This window comes from Pleurodeles waltl, chromosome 8 (assembly GCF_031143425.1).
Source record: "Pleurodeles waltl isolate 20211129_DDA chromosome 8, aPleWal1.hap1.20221129, whole genome shotgun sequence".
Taxonomy (NCBI): domain Eukaryota; kingdom Metazoa; phylum Chordata; class Amphibia; order Caudata; family Salamandridae; genus Pleurodeles; species Pleurodeles waltl.
Window position 1 is genome coordinate 606,264,854 of NC_090447.1, and position 17,333 is coordinate 606,282,186.

Sequence of the window (17,333 nt, forward strand, 5' to 3'; positions counted from 1 at the left end):
AGCGCTAAAACATAACAGCTTCTTGAGCTCTGGTTATTCACGTTGTTCCCACGCTCCTGTGATATAATTTTGACACAAGAATGGCATAATGTGATAGACTGTCGTAAATTTGGGAATTGAATTTAACAAGCGTAACACAAAATTCCCAAGTTTATGCAAATTACACTGGTATAATTTCAGCTATGCCCAGCACTCATTTTGGATCCAGAAAAGCCATGAAAGAGCAGTATAACTGCATAGAACCTTAGTTCCCGTTTCTGTTTTTAAATGATGAATAGCAAAACAAGCTCTTTATGTAGAAAATGGAGGAGAATATCATGTTGAGGTAAGGAAGAAGACATGACATTGCATGCAGATGTTGCACTAATATAAGAAACGCATTCACCTAATCTGGAACTGATGAAATTAAAAAAAATGTTAGGTGGGCGAAATTCTTAGGGTGTCCAGACCTACAAAAAAAGAATCGAATAGGTATATTTATTAACAAAAAATGAATATCCAGATTGTCTCACACATGAAAGATACTGAAGAGAGATGGATTGCAGTTATCAAATTCCTCTCACAATTTTCAATGTGTATGGTGCTGCAACTATGAATAATTCATTTTGAAAAGATTCCACTAATCTGATTTTAAGACTTGATGGTGAATTCATTTATTACAGGAGGAGATTGTAACCAGGTGTGTGATCCTGTCTTAGACAGGAGCTTCAAAGTCAAATATATACTCAGTAGAATTCACAACAGCTTTTGTTCTGCCATTTCAAAGAAATCCATGACGGATGCATGAGGATTCTATAATCCATCTCTGAGTGTACATATCATTTATTCACCAATACATCTTACACAATCCAGAATTTACTATATATTTAGAAGTTAAATGCCTAGCCCAGTGTTTCTTCTGAGCAGAAATAGTTTCTATACTTATTGCTGATCACACACCTGTAATTACAGAATTTGATTTAATTCCATCCCAACCCCATTCTAAATGTTGGCAGTTTAATAATTCACTTCTTTTAGATCCTGTTTTCAATATTAAATTTATAGAATTTACTACAGAATTTTTCACACTTGACACTCCCATTAAGACTTCTTTTTTTATTGTTTGGGATGTTTTTAAGGCACCAGCCATAGGTTTTATTATTGACTGTGTAAAACAAAATAAACATGACCTTTCATAAACTGCTAGATTGAAAGAAATTAAGACTATAAAATAAACATATTACAACTCCAAATCTCAATACTTTCTGTGGTGTTTACCCACTAATGTTCTATGAGGGTTCTGGGAGACAGAGCTTGGAGCAGTTGGAGATCGACTCCGTGGCTTGGGTTTTCTGTTCCCGTTTCCTGAATAAAAAATTTGAATCTTTAATTTACCTGCTCTCTATCCATTAATACCACATTTTGGCGACGAGGAGCGAACCCGACGGCGGCCGAGAGAGGAACTTGCAGCGTTTGTGACCCCAACGCCGAGATTTGGTTATCAGCAGTCACACTGTGACAGCTATGTATTTTGCGAAGCGTTCGCCGTTTGGTGTAATTAATTGGTGAAATACTGAAGGAGTCGCAAAGCAGTTTTCACCTTTGCGCGCTCTTTGTTCAAGCACTCTCACATCGCATAGTGTGTCTCGTGCCGTTGACCTTCAGTTTCTCTTCAAGTGAAATAACATGCACAACGTCACGCGCTTTGAACGCGCGTCTCCTCTCCCGACGTCGTTTCTTGTAGAGAGCGTTTTCTCTTCCTGCTGCACACTCCAGTTGCCGTGGTTACGTATTTGTTGAAGAGCGTATCTCCATGCCAACGCGGTCAGCATTGCGATGTGTACATGGTATTAGCTACCCACGTGCAAATCCATATTAAGACAAACTTCTTTTCAAGTTTTTTGGTGTATTTAAGAACAGGTTAAGAATTTTGCTTGATTTAAACATTCAGACTCCTGTTTAATTTGGACAACAAAGGAATTCAAATACATTTAACATGCAGAATGTTCCTGCCCCGTCGTTTTTCTTATCATCTACAGGAATTCCTCCCATTCCCTGGGTTAAGTGGAAAAAAGTTTTTGCTCACTATGCCAGGGTTTGTGGAACGTCATTTAGTGCCGAGAGAAAAACCTCTCTCTTGAGGCACTCTTTGAGACCTGAAGGGCAGGAAACATATGAACATCTCCCTGAACTGTCGGATCAAGAAGCTGCTGGTTTGGATGAATACGAGATATGCATCAAGAAATTAGATATGCACTATCTCCCAAAGATAAGTACTGATCTTGAACGCTATTATTTTGGGCGGAGGTTACAGCGTTCAGGTGAATCTGTAGAACAATATATCACAGAGTTGCGAAAACTGGCTTCCACATGTAATTTTGGAGCTTCTCTTGAGGGGAGGCTGAGAGATCAGTTAATGTTAGGGTGTGCTACTGATAAAGCCTGGGAAAGCATGTGGCACAAGGATAATGAGGGTTAGAGAAGGGTATTGGTGGCCGGCTATGGATGTACAGATAGAGCATATGGTAAGAGAGTGTGGTGAATGCTCGTCTTGTATTAAAGGGTTGAAGTGCAGAACACAACTAATGGTGTTGAGAGAACAGGCAGACAGTCCTTGGTCGGACATTGCTATTGATATCTTAGGACCTATAAGAATCAATTTGTTTGATCAGTATGTGTTAGTGTGCTTGGATATGTTTTCGCGTTGGCCTGAGGTTAAGATTGTGAATTCTGTGGAGTTGAAAGTAGTTATTGAATTTTTAGAAGATTTATTTGAGAAGGAAGGGTTTCCAAATTCAATACTTTCAGACAATGGTGTACAATTTACTTCGAAGGAGGTGGAAGAGTTTCTGCGTGAGAGAGGAGTGAAACATAAGAAGGCAGCCCTTTAAGGTCTTAAAAGAAAGTGTGCAACAAGCTCTATCTTCAGGTGGTAGGTGGGAGGTAGCTATAAGAAAGAAGGTAAGAGAATGTCACTTTACTCCACATTCGTCTACTGGTGTGGTTCCTTTCCTATTATTTAGAGGAAGAAGGCCCAATACTGAGATCTTGCCGCTGTGGTTATCTGAGAAACAGAGGATGCTGGACAATCGGATTGATGAAACTGGAAATTGGAGGAAGAAAGAGAGTGAGAAAATTTTGCGAAGAAAGGAGTTGTATGATGTGAGAAAAGCTGTGAAAGAGACTGTGGTAAGTGTGGGTGATTGGGTATAGGTAAAATTATCTAAGAAAGGTGATGGTTCCAAATTCAGTCAACCTTATAAGGTGATTAAAGTTTTTAGGAATGAGGTAAAGTTGAGTGACCATAGAATATGGAATTTGAATAGAGTGGCAAGAGTCATGGCAAAGTTGGATGAGGGTGGTGTGGTTGTTAAGACACGATGTGATGACCTGGTACAGAACTGTAAGCCTCAGAGAGAAGAAAGGAGGCCTCAGTGAGTGAAAAGGAGTCATTTTTTAATGAAAGATTATGTAAGATAAAAAGAGAACTTTGTGGCTTATGACTTCAATATGTTTTTTAGCATTGTTGATAAACTATGTTATGCTAAATATTGTAAAACCTAAATGTAATGTTGTTTTCCTATGGTTAGTAACGTAGTTTCTGAATAGGAAATTTGTACTATTATTGGGTGTAGTGAGGGAGGTGGTGTGGTGTTTACCCACTAATGTTCTATGAGGGTTCTGGAACTTTGGAACCGTTCCAGAGGAGCAGGGAGACAGAGCTCAGAGCGGTCGGAGATCAACTCGGTGGCTGGGTTTTTCTGATCCTGTTTCCTGAATAAAAAACGTGAATCTTTAACTTACCTGCTCTCTATCCGTTAATACCACACTTTCTGAAACAATAAATTAGAAAAAAATATATATATATTTCCTTTGAACTTGCTCCTTCCGTTTTGCTACGCTAGCTAACCAGTTATTATAGTGGACAAAACAAAACTGGGAAATTATTATCTAATTATTTAAAAGTTCGACAAGAGTGGACTAAAATTGATTTTTATCAAAAACACCACTAACCAGATTGTTTATAAAAACCAAGATATCTTAGATAGTTTTGTTGCATTTTGTCAACACTTTTACACACCTGGACAGTTTAGTCTCACATACAAGTAGCGGAATACTTACAATCTATCCTGAAACCTGCTTTGGGAAATGATGGCTATATTCACTTGCCATATCTCTCAATTACATTTCTCATGCAGTAAAAAGCCTGATATTTGGCAAAGGTCCACGACCTGATTGTTTTACTGTTGAATTTTACTCCTATTTTTCACAACTAGTATACCCTGAATCACTGAAATAATTTCACTTTTTTTAAACCTCTCATTCAACTTATGGTACATTCCAAGAGGCCAAGATTTGTTCAATCCGTAAAGCGAAATACAATTTACATTTATGCAAAAATTATCATCCTATATCTTTGGTAAATCTAGATTATGAACAATTTTGCTTTTGGTATTGTGACTTGAAGTCCTTTTACCCAAAATGTTAAGCATGGGACAAGTTGGTTTTGTTAAAGGACATTTCTCCTCTATTAAATTAGATGCATCTTTAATATTATTAGTAAAGCATCAAAACTACTATATACACCAACATCAATTACAGTAGTTGATGAGAAAGCATTTGATTGTGTTGGATGACAATTTATGATTACATCGCAAGTGGTTTGGTTTTGAACCCAAAATACTGAATTTATTGTATAAATTATATTCAGCTCCTAATGCTGCCATTCTTGTGAATGGTTTACTATCAAATTATTTTCCATTATGAAGTGGCATACAATATGGATGCCTTTGATCCCCACTTTTATTTATCTTAATGTTAGAACCTTTTATTTCTAGAATTAGTAATAATTCAGATACTTCTGGTTTTCCCTATAATGACACGCGATTAAAGTTATCTGTCTACATGGATTATATTATATTATATCTATATAATCTAGACAAATCTATACCTTCTTTACTAACAAAAGGTTCAATGATTTGCTAATTTTTTAGGATACAAACTAAACCCAGATAAACATATACCACTAAATAAGTAGTGTAATAAAGAACGTTTTAAATATTTGTATTTTGCTTAGAATCTAAATTCAACTAAATATTTGAGTTCATGGTTACTAATTCTATGACTGTTACTATTAAGATTCATTTTGAGAATTTCATAAAGAAATTAGAAAATGTCTGTTCAGATGGAATCCTGTGTTCTTATCCTGGTGGGGAAGATGCAGTGCTGTTAAAACAGTGCTCTCTTTGTGGAATAATAGAAAAATCTTTCACATTTAAAACTATGGATTACCTTTGGTGAAGACTTGCCTAAACCTCTATGGCTTGATATTGAAAGTTAATTTATTTCCCCCTTTTCTTTTGATCTACTTTTTATCATTTTCAACCAGACATAGGTGGTCATTCTAACCCTGGCAGTAAAAACCGCCAGGGCGAATGACCGCGGTAGCACCGCCAACAGGCTGGCGGTGCACCGCTGGGCATTCTGACCGCGGCGGTTCAGCCGCAGCCAGAAACGGAAAGTCGGCGGTGTACCGCCGACTTTCCGCTGCCCTTGAGAATCCTGCATGGCGGCGGAGCGCGCTCCGCCGCCATGGGGATTCTGACACCCCCTACCGCCATCCTGTTCCTGGCGGGTCTCCCGCCAGGAACAGGATGGCGGTAGGGGGTGTCAGAATCCCCATGGCGGCGGAGCGCGCTCCGCCGCCATGGGGATTCTGACACCCCCTACCGCCATCCTGTTCCTGGCGGGTCTCCCGCCAGGAACAGGATGGCGGTAGGGGGTGCCGCGGGGCCCCTGGGGGCCCCTGCAGTGCCCATGCCAATGGCATGGGCACTGCAGGGGCCCCCGTAAGAGGGCCCCACCTTGTATTTCAGTGTCTGCTTTGCAGACACTGAAATACGCGACGGGTGCCACTGCACCCGTTGCACCTTCCCACTCCGCCGGCTCAATCCTGAGCCGGCGTCCTTGTGGGAAGGCTGTTTCCCACTGGGCTGGCGGGCGGTCTTTTGGCGGTCGCCCGCCAGCCCAGTGGGAAACCCAGAATGACCGCCGCGGTCTTTCGACCGCGGTACGGTCTTCTGGCGGTTCCCGCTTGGCGGGCGGCTCCCGGTTCCCGCTTGGCGGGCGGCTACCGCCGCCCGCCAACATCAGAATCACCCCCATAATGTAGCTACTTATCCTGTTATCTCTTAGAAGTTGTTACAACCTTAATTGTCTCCCAAACATACACATAAGACTAATTTTAACAATACTGCTTTGTGGCAAAATAGTAATATTAACTTTAATGCTCGAATCGTCTTTGAAGGTCCTAGAAAGCAGTTTGAACTGAGTTAGCCAATTATTAGTTGGAGATGTTGTCTTACCCTTTCACAAAATGTGTTCTCTTTTTAATCTACTTCTTTTATTGCTAAACACACACTGTCAGATAAGATTTCTAGTATTATTTCACAATTTTATAATGATAATATGTCTGGTTCAATGAACATAGAATGTGCCTGCTAAGAACCCCCTCTAAAGCTGCTGCACTTTATAGATCTCTTTCCTACTTCAGTGATATTAGATTTACATATGTTATTGATCTACAGTGGGAGACAGATTTAAATGTTTACACAAACACGTTTCTTAATTTGCAACAGTCTGCTTTAATCATAAATTAGCTTATATTACTCTTGTTGCATTAGTTATCAAAAGAAAACAAATGTGGTTATCTTTAACAACTTTCCTTAACAAAACTAGTATTAGTAATAAAGGTAGAGATATCTCTGGTGAAGAGGTCAGGAAACATCCATGATTTGCTTGAAATATCTATTTTCATATTGTTTTTATAAAACGTTTTTCTATTTAATATGTTTGCCTAGAGTGTAATATTTTATTTACTTAAAGCTTTATCCTATTTCCTGCTTCTCTTTCATTTGTTAAGTCCATTCTTTGCATTTTTAAATAACGTCTATATCTTTTCTCTTCTCTCGCTTTCTTTTCTTTCTAATTTATATGCTTTATTGAATTACCTTCTGTTCCTATTTAGATATTAGCCTTTCCATCAAATACTTTGCATTGTTTTTCTGATAGATCTCTTCACTTGGATATTCTTTTTGCTTTATAGGTTATAATTGTTATAATTACCAATGTAATTATCCTTTTATAATATGTTGTATTTGTAACAGTTTTATTTATTCCATGTTTATTCTTCAATAAAGCATCTTTACAACTCAAAAAAAGAAGATATGGCGCCAGTGCACGCACTTTGCATATAACCAGACCACAAACCTATAATTAGTTTTATTTGCAATTAAATACATAATCCTTTTTTGTGCCTTCTTGAGGTATGTTTTCATTTGTAGATATTATTTTGGGGTTCGTTCTCCAACCACGCATTGTATCCCTTGGATGAATCAGGTTCTTGTAAAAATGACAGTGACTCCAGTGATAGATGCATTTTCTTAATGTGAATAAGACAATAGACCCTCAAAGAAGGACTCAAAATCTTTAGTTTTCTTCAAAGTCTGTCGTCTGCATTTAAAATAACTATTGCTTTGAGAACCTTATGATTCAGGTATGGCATCAGTTTGATGTGGAAGGGAGAAATGTTAAAATTAATAAAAATATTGTAATGAGAAATTTAAGGGATGGCGAGGGTTTGTCTTCTATCAGCATATTCACCTAGGAAAGAGTGTGAGTATATATCTAGGTTATCATTTTTGTTTTAAATAATTGTTGCATAAATTGATAGTAATTTGTCAGTTAATCAAAGCTTACTGAGCTCTTTGTGTAATTGGTGGTTCCCAAGTTAAAAACTAAGGGCCTCATTACGAGTTTGGCGGAGGGAATTTCTCCATCACAAATGTGACGGATATCGTGTGTGCAATATTTCAAGTTCCATTATATCCTATGGAACTTGTAATACTGTGGGATATCCGTCACGTTTGTGACAGAGTAATCCCTTCCTCCAAACTCGTATTGAGGCCCTAAGTTTGGAAAGTACAGGTTTTCTTCCTTCCAGGGTCAATGAAGTCAATATCACTTAGGGTTCAGGTAATGAGAATTGACTCTGAAACACTTGTATACTATGTGCTTTGGATAAAAGGGCATTATATGCCTGTCTGTCTATTTATCTATCTATGTATCTATCTATCTTTCTATCTATCTATGTAATGTTATTTCACTAGAAGACATTATTCTTTCGGCTCCAAGTAAATAAATAGCAATTGGATAATATTTAGTAATTTTCTGTCTTTTATTTCAAGACAGACACAAACATTCGTCACCAACCAGGGGAAATTAGAAGTGTTAGACCTGGCATCCTTAGGGTTGTCTTACCCCAGACTGTTTGCCTTTACCTCTTGTTTTGTTGCTGTATCTTTTTGTTGGCCTTAGGACTCTTGAGTACTTTAACACTGCTGAACAGCGCTAAAGTGCACATGCTTCTCCTCTAAGACACGGTAACATTGGCATATTCACAATTGGCATATTTATTTTACCTGTAAGTCCCTTGTAGAGTGGTATACCAGACCCAGGGCCTGTAAATGAAAGGCAACTAGTGGGCCTGCAGCACTGATTGTGACACCCACTTAAGTAGCCATATAAACATGTCTCAGGCCTGCTGTTGCAGAGCCTGTGTGTGCAGTCTAACTGACACTCTGACTTGGCATTTGAAACCACTTGCCAAGTCCAGAAATCCCCTCTTCTTACATATAAGTCACCCCTAAGGTATGCCCTAGGTAGGCCATAGGGCGGGGTGCATTGTAAGCAAAAGGCAGGGCATATACTTTTAAGTTTTCATGTCCTGGTAATAAAAAACTCCCCAAAGTCATTTTTCATTACTGTGAGGCCTTCCCCTCTCAAATACCAGCACTGGGAATTCCTTGTAATACCTTTAAGCTGTAATTCCTGATCTAAGAGGAGTAGCTGCATTATGTTTAGTACCAGTGGAATGGTACTAATAAATCCTCTTTACTGATAAAGTGGGATATATTATTACTATATTACAAATGCCACTTTTAGAAATTTGGCATTTCTCTGTACTCACTGCTCTGGGTACCAACAGCCTGTCTCCAATACAAGTCTGGCTTGGGCTAGGTGACAGCTGCACTTGTGCATTCTCTTCAGACACTCACAGTACAGGATACTCTACTACATCTGCACATAGCTGCATACTGTCTCTCTTCCTGAGGAGGAGGTTGTGAAGGAATCTCACTTACACCTCAAAGGGTAGTGCCAAGAGTCCACACAAAGGGGTTTATTACCTCACAGTGATAGTCTGGAGCCAAGGCTGACCTCAAAGGGTGACCTGTGCACTTCACAAGAACTCTTTGTAGTCACCCCCACATCAAAGGCAATTTTTTAGTGTAAGTACTGAGTCCCTGACCCCTAAAATCAGTACACTTCTGTATTCAAGAAAACGCTGCCGGAGTAAAGACTGCTGTGTCTCAGGATTGCCACCCTGCCAGGCATGACTGCTGTCAAGAAATGCTGCATTGCTTTGCTGTGCCCCCTGCTACCTGCTGATCTCAGCCCAGTTGCCCATGACTCTTTCTCCAATCGCAGAGTGATTCGCAGCAGCCTGCTTTCGTTTGCCACTCATCTTCAGTTTCAACCTAAGTGGCTTTCGCTAAACTTCACCGCTCACACCTGAGACCTGCCCGGAGTAGGCCTGCCAATTTCAAAAAGAGGCTTTTGCTAATCTTTCCTGCTCACACCTGAGACCTGCCTTGAGCGGCCCTGCTTAGCTTTGCCACTCACCTTCAATTTCAACCTGAGCAGCTTTTGCTAAACTTCGCCACACACATCTGAGACCTGTCTGAATCAGCCCTGCTCCTGTTTGCCGCTCACCTTCAACTTCAGACTCAAGTGGCTTTTGCTAAACCTGGCTGCTCGCATCTGATACCTGCCCAGAGTAGCCCAGCTTTCCTTTTCTGCCACCCTCAACTTCAACCCGAGTGGCTCTGTTCAGCATAGCTGCATACCTCTCCCCGGCACCACCCCTTTGATCTATTATATTTGCTCATTAACCTTGCTACTTTTTGAATCTACAAAGCCAATACTTCGCTATTTGTGCATCGGATCGGAATCGTGCTGAACTTAATAGTAACCAGATAAACACGGTTTATTTTTATACATCAGTATGAAGTCTTTTTGCTGTGGTGTATCTCATGAAGTTTTTGTGTTTGAGTTGCACAAGTACTTTACACATTGCCTTCTAAGTTAGGCCTGTTTGCTCTACGTCGAGCCACCAGAAGGTGAGCACAGGCTAATTTATGACATGTTATTGACTTGCCCTAACTAGGTTTGTGGTCCCTACTTGGGCAGGGTGCATACCTCTTCCAACTAGAGACCTAATTTCTAACAAACAGCTACAACAGACATTCTGAAAATGGATTGGATTCTGATGTCTGCAACTGAAAGTAAATCCTCATTTAAGTGTGAGTGCAGCTATGTGTGTTACAGGACAGTTTTGTGCCTGTTTACTTTGATGTTGTAATGTATTGCATTGCCAAATAAGTGTCCTGTATGAGCACAAGGGCACTTGACAATATGACTAGTGCATCTGAAGTTTTTGCCTGACTTATCCTATGTCCTTTTCAGCTTACACCTCCAATTCACCAACCACACAGAAAAGACTAAAAGGTTTTCTTCTCAAGGAAAGACTCAAATAGTTATTTTTGTTCATAACATCAAGAAAAAAACAATATTGCAGCCCCAACCATTGAAAAGATAGCCATTCCTATTTACATACAGTTCAGTAGATGTTGGGGGTTAGCTTTGTTTTGCAAAATGGCCAGCTGCACAAAAAATAGAAACCACCACCTGCCCTTGGTGGTAACACTTGTTCCTTGTATTCGCTTTATTGTAAAAAAAAAAAACACAGTTGTCCATACTGGAAATGTTAATTCATTTTTTGTTTTTGTTTTTAGGTGACAGGAATAGAAGAAGAAGATGTCAGGTAGCTTTTAGCTACATGCCTCAAAATGAAGATGAACTGGAGCTCAAAGTGGGCGAGATTATTGAAGTTCTCGGTGAAGTAAGTGTTCTTGTGTGCATCCTTGTTCTGCCAAAGTTCCTAATTTCTTAATTGTTTATCCTGTTGTTGAGCCTTAACTAAATATTAATTTGATGGTAAGGCCTTTAAAATGTTTTGCAGTTGTAAATTTCACTTGTGAAGCAACGGTTGGATGTAGAATTGGGATTAAGAAATCTTGCCCATCCTTTCTACCAAAGGGGATATCTACTTTTTGTATTGGCCAGTCAAACACTACTCCTATTCCTAATGCCACCAAGGTGGAAAATGGCTGCAAAGACTGGGCTCGAGGTCAATGCATTCAACAGGACAGAATAGTTAATGAGCACTTTGTAAGCTTCTCCAGACCCAAGAAGGTCATGGCAACCACCAAACACTCCATTTTGTGTTAGATTATCCTGGTCAGTTTCTCTCCACAAATTTCCACGGGGTGCAGAAAAAGTACCAGAACTGCTGCCAACACACTGGCCTGCACCCTATTTACCCCAATGTCATCACATCCAGAATGGCCAGAGTTGCGGCTGGTGCTGCATGGTGCCACCTGGAAATACAGTAGAGCTGTTGTTGGGAATAAAGGTTCTATATCCAGTCTGCCACCTGGAGAATGTTCATAAGGTCAGGAATCAGAGGGAGCCAATGCACTGTATTCAACTCCCGAGAAATCTACTGATATTTGAGAATGTTTAGGATCAGTTTATTGAGAGATAGCTGTATAATGTTCAAAAGCAGCACTTTACAGTAGTCACGCCTAGAAGAGATAAGGGCTAGGACAACCAATTTTCTCAAGGAAAGGGGAGTGAAAGGAAAGATTTTCTTTAGAATCCTAATAATGTTGAAGCATGAGAATACTGCATTACTAACCTGTTTATCGAATGCCAACATATCATCAAAAATCATTCCTAGGTTCTTGGCAAATGTAACTGGGTTAGATGGAGGGCCAAATCCATTAGGCCACTAGATATTAAACCAGTTAGAAGGTTCCCTACCAAAAGTGAGAACCTCAATAATTATCAGCATTTTACTTAAAACAAATATTTGTCTTCCAGTCACCCACTTCTCGCATGCTGTTGCAGAAATTCGCAGCTGCAGTCTGAACATTATCAGTAGTTGTAAAAATGATCTGAGTGTCATCTACATATGACCAAACTAGACGGCCAGATAACTAAATCAGACTAGCAAGGGGTGAAACAAAAAGATTAAAGTGAGTGGGGCTTAATGACGAGCCCTGTGAAACCCCATAGGGCAAAGAAAAGGGATTAGATGTAAACTGGCCGCACACCACAGTTTTTGTCCTATTCGTCAGGAAAGAGCGCAGCAATTCTACAGCCTTATCCTTAGCATCTAGCTGAGTGAGGCATGTCATCCACACAGAGAAGGAGACAGTATCAAAAGCCGCAGGCAGATAATGTAAATTTAGAGGGGCAACACGTGTGTCGTCCAACTAGCTCTAATGCTGACTGCAGTTACCACTAAAGCTCACTCAGTGCTGTGCTCGCTTCTAAACCAGATTGTGGCAGGTCCAGGAGGTCATAATTGTCCAAGAATGTAATAAATTCTTGATTCAATTTTTTTTCTAAGATCTTAGCAGGCATAGCCAGGAGAGAGACAGGCCAAAAGTTTTTTAGATCTTTTGGATCAGTGGTGGGCTTTTTAATAAGTGTTTAAATAGACTGCTTCCGTGCCCTTGGAAAGAAGCCCAAATCAGAAGTTTATATAGTGCCATTAGATGACTGGGAAAAATGTTCGGGTGAGCTTCAAAATTCTGGGGGGGCAGATACCAGGTAGCACCCTAGACTTCATAGTGAGAATGAGCTCATGGACTTGCAATTCCTAAAGATGAGAGAATTGTTGTAGGACTCTGTCATTAGATACACCAGGCAAGATATTACAGTGAGCCTCGGAGTCCGTATTATTAGTAGAAGGCAATTCCTGATGGAGATTGCTAATCTTCATCTGATAATAAATTGTGAAAAAATCGCAGATAAACTGTGTGATGTCTATGTTAAGTTGGTGAACATGACACGAAAGATTTTTAACTATTGTAAAAGCTCCTTTCCGGGGTTTTCAGCACTATCGATTTTGTGAGTAAAGCTTTTAGATTTTTCTTCAAAAATTGTTGTTTTGTACTTGGAAATCATGTTTTTATATTTTAATTTTTCTCATGGATCGTCTATGGTTTTTTGCTTAAGTTGCCTAAGGTTTTCTGAAACCTATGGTGTGGTGGAGTTGGACCATTTATATCTGACTTCTCTCACCAGTGCTAGAGTATCCAGTACAATAGAGAGCTATGTGGCGTATACTTCCACAGCCTGGTAAGCACTGGAGGAAACAATTGTGACCTAAGTGCCAAAGCCAAGTTCAAAGAGGCCTTCATTATTCTATTCAGTGCCCGGATTGTGCGAACCTGATAGGCAGCGTTTGATGGATATGCCTTCCTAGGCATTTTTTTAAGTAAAAGCTGGCTGCCATGTGATCTGTCCAATCAGCAGAAAGTCCTCTACTAAATGAGGATCAGAGTTCTTGAAGCAAATGCCATCTAATGTATGTCCTGCCATATGGGTCGGACATTTACACTCTGAATTTCCCAAAGCTGACCATAGTGTCAATTAACATGGAAGAATCTTTATTATTGTTCACTTCAAGGTGAAAATTAAAATCCCTAAGAATGATACAGTTTGAGAATAAAAGGTTCTAACAAGTCACCCCGAGCCAGCCCATAATCTAGTCTCTGTCCAGGGGTCTGGTAGATAAGAAGACTTGAAAAGGTTTAAATATCATCAATGTTAATCTCGAAAATGGAAGCTTCACAGTGTGGGTAGGCGAGAGACGGAATGCTGTATTGTATCATATTGTGGAAACCACTGCAAAGCCCCCTCTCAGTTTGTTCGGCCAGTCTTGCCTCAGCAGGGAGTAGCCTGTCGGAACAGCATTGCCGATGTCCGGATCAGAAGTGTCATGGGCCCAGGTTTTGATCACGAAAAACGCAATATGACTGTAAGAATTCCGTAAACCCAAATTGTTTTTTTACTACGGACCTAGCATTAATAAGAAAGCAAAGACGATTGTTACTAAAAGAATTAATCTGTCCCCTTAAATATATCATCAAGGGTATGGCCACTATATTGAGTCGAGAAACGGACCTTCTGGTGAAAACCTAAATTGAACATTAGGTCATTAAGGGAGGACGTGTCTTTGCATAATCCATCTTTAAGTTGGAAATTAAAGTCACCTAGAATAGTAAGGTGATTGTGCATCAGAAACGGCTCCAGAGACAGTCCCCAGGCCTCTGGAAAGTTGTACCTTGTGCCAGGGGGCTGGTATATTAAGAGGCCAGAGAAGATTGTATTGACAGAAAGTCTAAGGCTAAAGAGAGCTACCTTCTTCAACCCTGGCCACAGGGTCTAGCGTGCAGCAGAGCGTGTCACACATGTTCGCAACTAGTCTGCCTCCCAAACGACCCTGACAGTGAAGCCTGGAAATAGTGTGTCCCAATGGGACAGTGTCTACTATATCGGGCTTGAATCTTCTTTTATGCCCGGGTTTCAGTAAGGAGCATACAATCTAGAGAAAATGCCAAGATTACATGATGAATTTACCTTTTATGCTTAGTAAGGGAGTGAGTGTTAAGCAGTGCACCTTGCAGATAAATTTGAGCGTCAGTGCTGACTCTCACACCTGAGTGTCCAGGAGCCCTTATTGCGGGCAAAAGGGAACCGCTGGGAGCATGACAAGAGTTCAATTTGAAATTACAACTGGGGCGATTCCTTACTTCATTGTTGTGGAGATTCAGTTTGGTCTCATAGACACTGCCCAGACAGGAAGGCCTCAGGTCCACCAGTTGGATGTGTGAGCAGCTGCTCTTCATGGGGTGCTATGTTGTAACTAAATATGGCAGCATCCCTGGCCCCAGGTGCCGTCCAGGCATGGGTGGGTGCAGACGGCTTGCCTTTGGCACACTTGCTGTGTGAGTCCACTGTGCATTGGTGCCAAGCTGTCCTTAAGTAGGGAGCACCCTACAAAACACTGCTGAGGCTGTACCGCTAACCATCGAAAAATGGTGGCCATCAGGGCACCGCAGTGTAAGACCAAGAAAATGTTACTGCTCCATCTGTGTAAACGGAAACCCGCTGCAGACTGGGAAGCAGAGCGACCCAACCCAAGTAGTCTGGTCGGTAAGTAAGATAGCAAGTTAAAAATCAGTAACTGAGTGGCAAGTTAAAAATGTGAGGACCTGTTTTTAGGGGCAGCGAGCAACTAAAGAAGTATAGGAAGTTAAAAATCCACATTCATATCCCCCCAATAAATTTAAAAGTGAACAAATGTAAGCAGCAAGTTGAAACATCCACCTCCTACCAAAAGAGGTAATTGCTAACCCACTAACTGCCCGCTGCACGTCGGTGCCAGGCTGTCCTTAAGTAGGGAGTTCCCTACAAAATGCTGCTGAGGCTGCACCGCTATCAGTCCAAAAATGGAGGCCATCAGGGCACAGCAGTGGCAGACAAGGAAAATGTTACAGCTGTCTTCGTGAAACAGAACCCCACTGCGGACCAGGAAGGAGAACAACCCAATCCCAGTAGTCTTGTCAGTAAGTAAAATAACGAGGCCACAATGAGTGGCAAGTTAAACTTCAATAAAAATGAGAGGTCCCGTTTTGAGGTGTAGCGAGTAACAAAAGAAGCATAAGAAGTTAAAAATCCCCGTTCATATCCCTCCAAAAGAGTTAAAAGTAAACAAAAGTAAGCAGCAAGTTAAAACATCCACCTCCTACCAAAAGAGATAGCTGCTAACAGACTACTTGTCTCACCTTTCAGCTCCAAAGCCACCAACCTCATCTGCGGCGTCCCCCAAGGCTCCTCACTCAGCCCAACGCTGTTCAACGTCTACATGGCACCCCTCGCACAACTGGCCTGCCAACACAACCTCAGCATCATCTCCTACGCCGACGACACCCAACTCGTCCTCTCCCTGACCAAAGATCCTTTCACCGCCAAAACCAACCTCCACGAGGGACTGAAATCCATCGCCGAGTGGATGAGCAACAGCCGCCTGAAACTCAACTTCGACAAAACGGAAGTCCTCATCCTCGGACGCACCCCTTCGGCCTGGAACGACTCCTGGTGGCCCACCGCCCTCGGCCCACCACCCACCCCTGCCAGCCACACAAGAAACCTGGGCTTCATCCTCGACTCCGCTCTCACCATGTCCAAACAGGTCAACGCTGTCTCCTCTTCCTGTTTCAACACCCTCCGCATGCTTCGCAGGATTTTCAAGTGGATTCCAACAGGAACCAGAAAGACGGTGACCCAAGCCCTCGTCAGTAGCAGACTCGACTACGACAACACACTCTACACAGGCATCCCAACGAAAGACATCAAACGACTCCAACGCATCCAGAACACAGCCGCCCGCCTGATCCTCGACGTACCCCGCCGATGTCACCTCTCCCCCCACCTGAAGAACCTCCACTGGCTCCCCGTGGAAAAGAGGATCACCTTCAAACTCCTCACCCACGCACACAAGGCACTCCACAACACCGGACCCACCTACCTGAACTCCAGACTCAACTTCTACGTTCCCTCACGTCAACTACGCTCTGCCAACCTCGCCATCATCCCCCGAATCCAGCGCAAGACCTCTGGCGGCAGATCCTTCTCCTACCTCGCCGCCAAGACCTGGAACTCTCTCCCCACCTCTCTTCGCCAGACCCAGGACCTCCTCACCTTCAGGAGACTCCTCAAGACATGGCTCTTCGAACGTTAGCAGCACCCCCACCCCAGCGCCTCGAAACCCTATCGGGTACATAGCGTGCTTTATAAATCTTTTGATTGATTGATTGATTGACTGTCAGCACCAGGCAGTGCTCAATTTGTAAATAAAAACTTGCCGGTGCTCAGAGCTCTTCTCTGAAACACGCAGCTCCTGCAGTTAAATGTGTGCAAAAAAGGAGAGAACCCAATAACCCTAACCTGAATAACCCTCAATAACAATATATAAACAAAGGAATGGTCTAAAGGTAGGGATAGATTAAATAACTATTTTTGAAAAACAGTGCTCAATGATGTCTTTATGGATTAATTATTTTCCAATATTTATTTCAACTAATTATATGCAAGGCAGAAAAATGGCTCATTGGTGAAACATACAAAATACCAAATATTTACAACACAAAACATTACACACATGAAATTAAATTCACATTTTCTACATGGTTCAACTGAGGCCAGCATCTAGCTGCTCAAAGTCTTGAGACTGGCCATACCGTCAGTAGAGGGTTGTGCCCAACAACTTTTCTTTTCAAGATACTGGTGGTCACAATTTCAAAGTTATGATTGTAATC

The 17,333-nt window shown here is 41.4% G+C and overlaps 1 protein-coding gene across 3 annotated transcripts in view; it reads left to right on the plus strand.

The window, feature by feature from the left end:
* SH3KBP1 (SH3 domain containing kinase binding protein 1) overlaps positions 1-17,333 on the plus strand; it is a 1,044,962-nt gene that overhangs the window by 542,806 nt on the left and 484,823 nt on the right. For all 3 annotated transcript variants that reach the window (XM_069204692.1, XM_069204693.1, XM_069204694.1), the window contains exon 4: positions 10,893-10,999. In XM_069204692.1, coding sequence (XP_069060793.1) covers positions 10,893-10,999 — 107 coding nt within the window. The remainder of the gene's footprint in view (positions 1-10,892; positions 11,000-17,333) is intronic.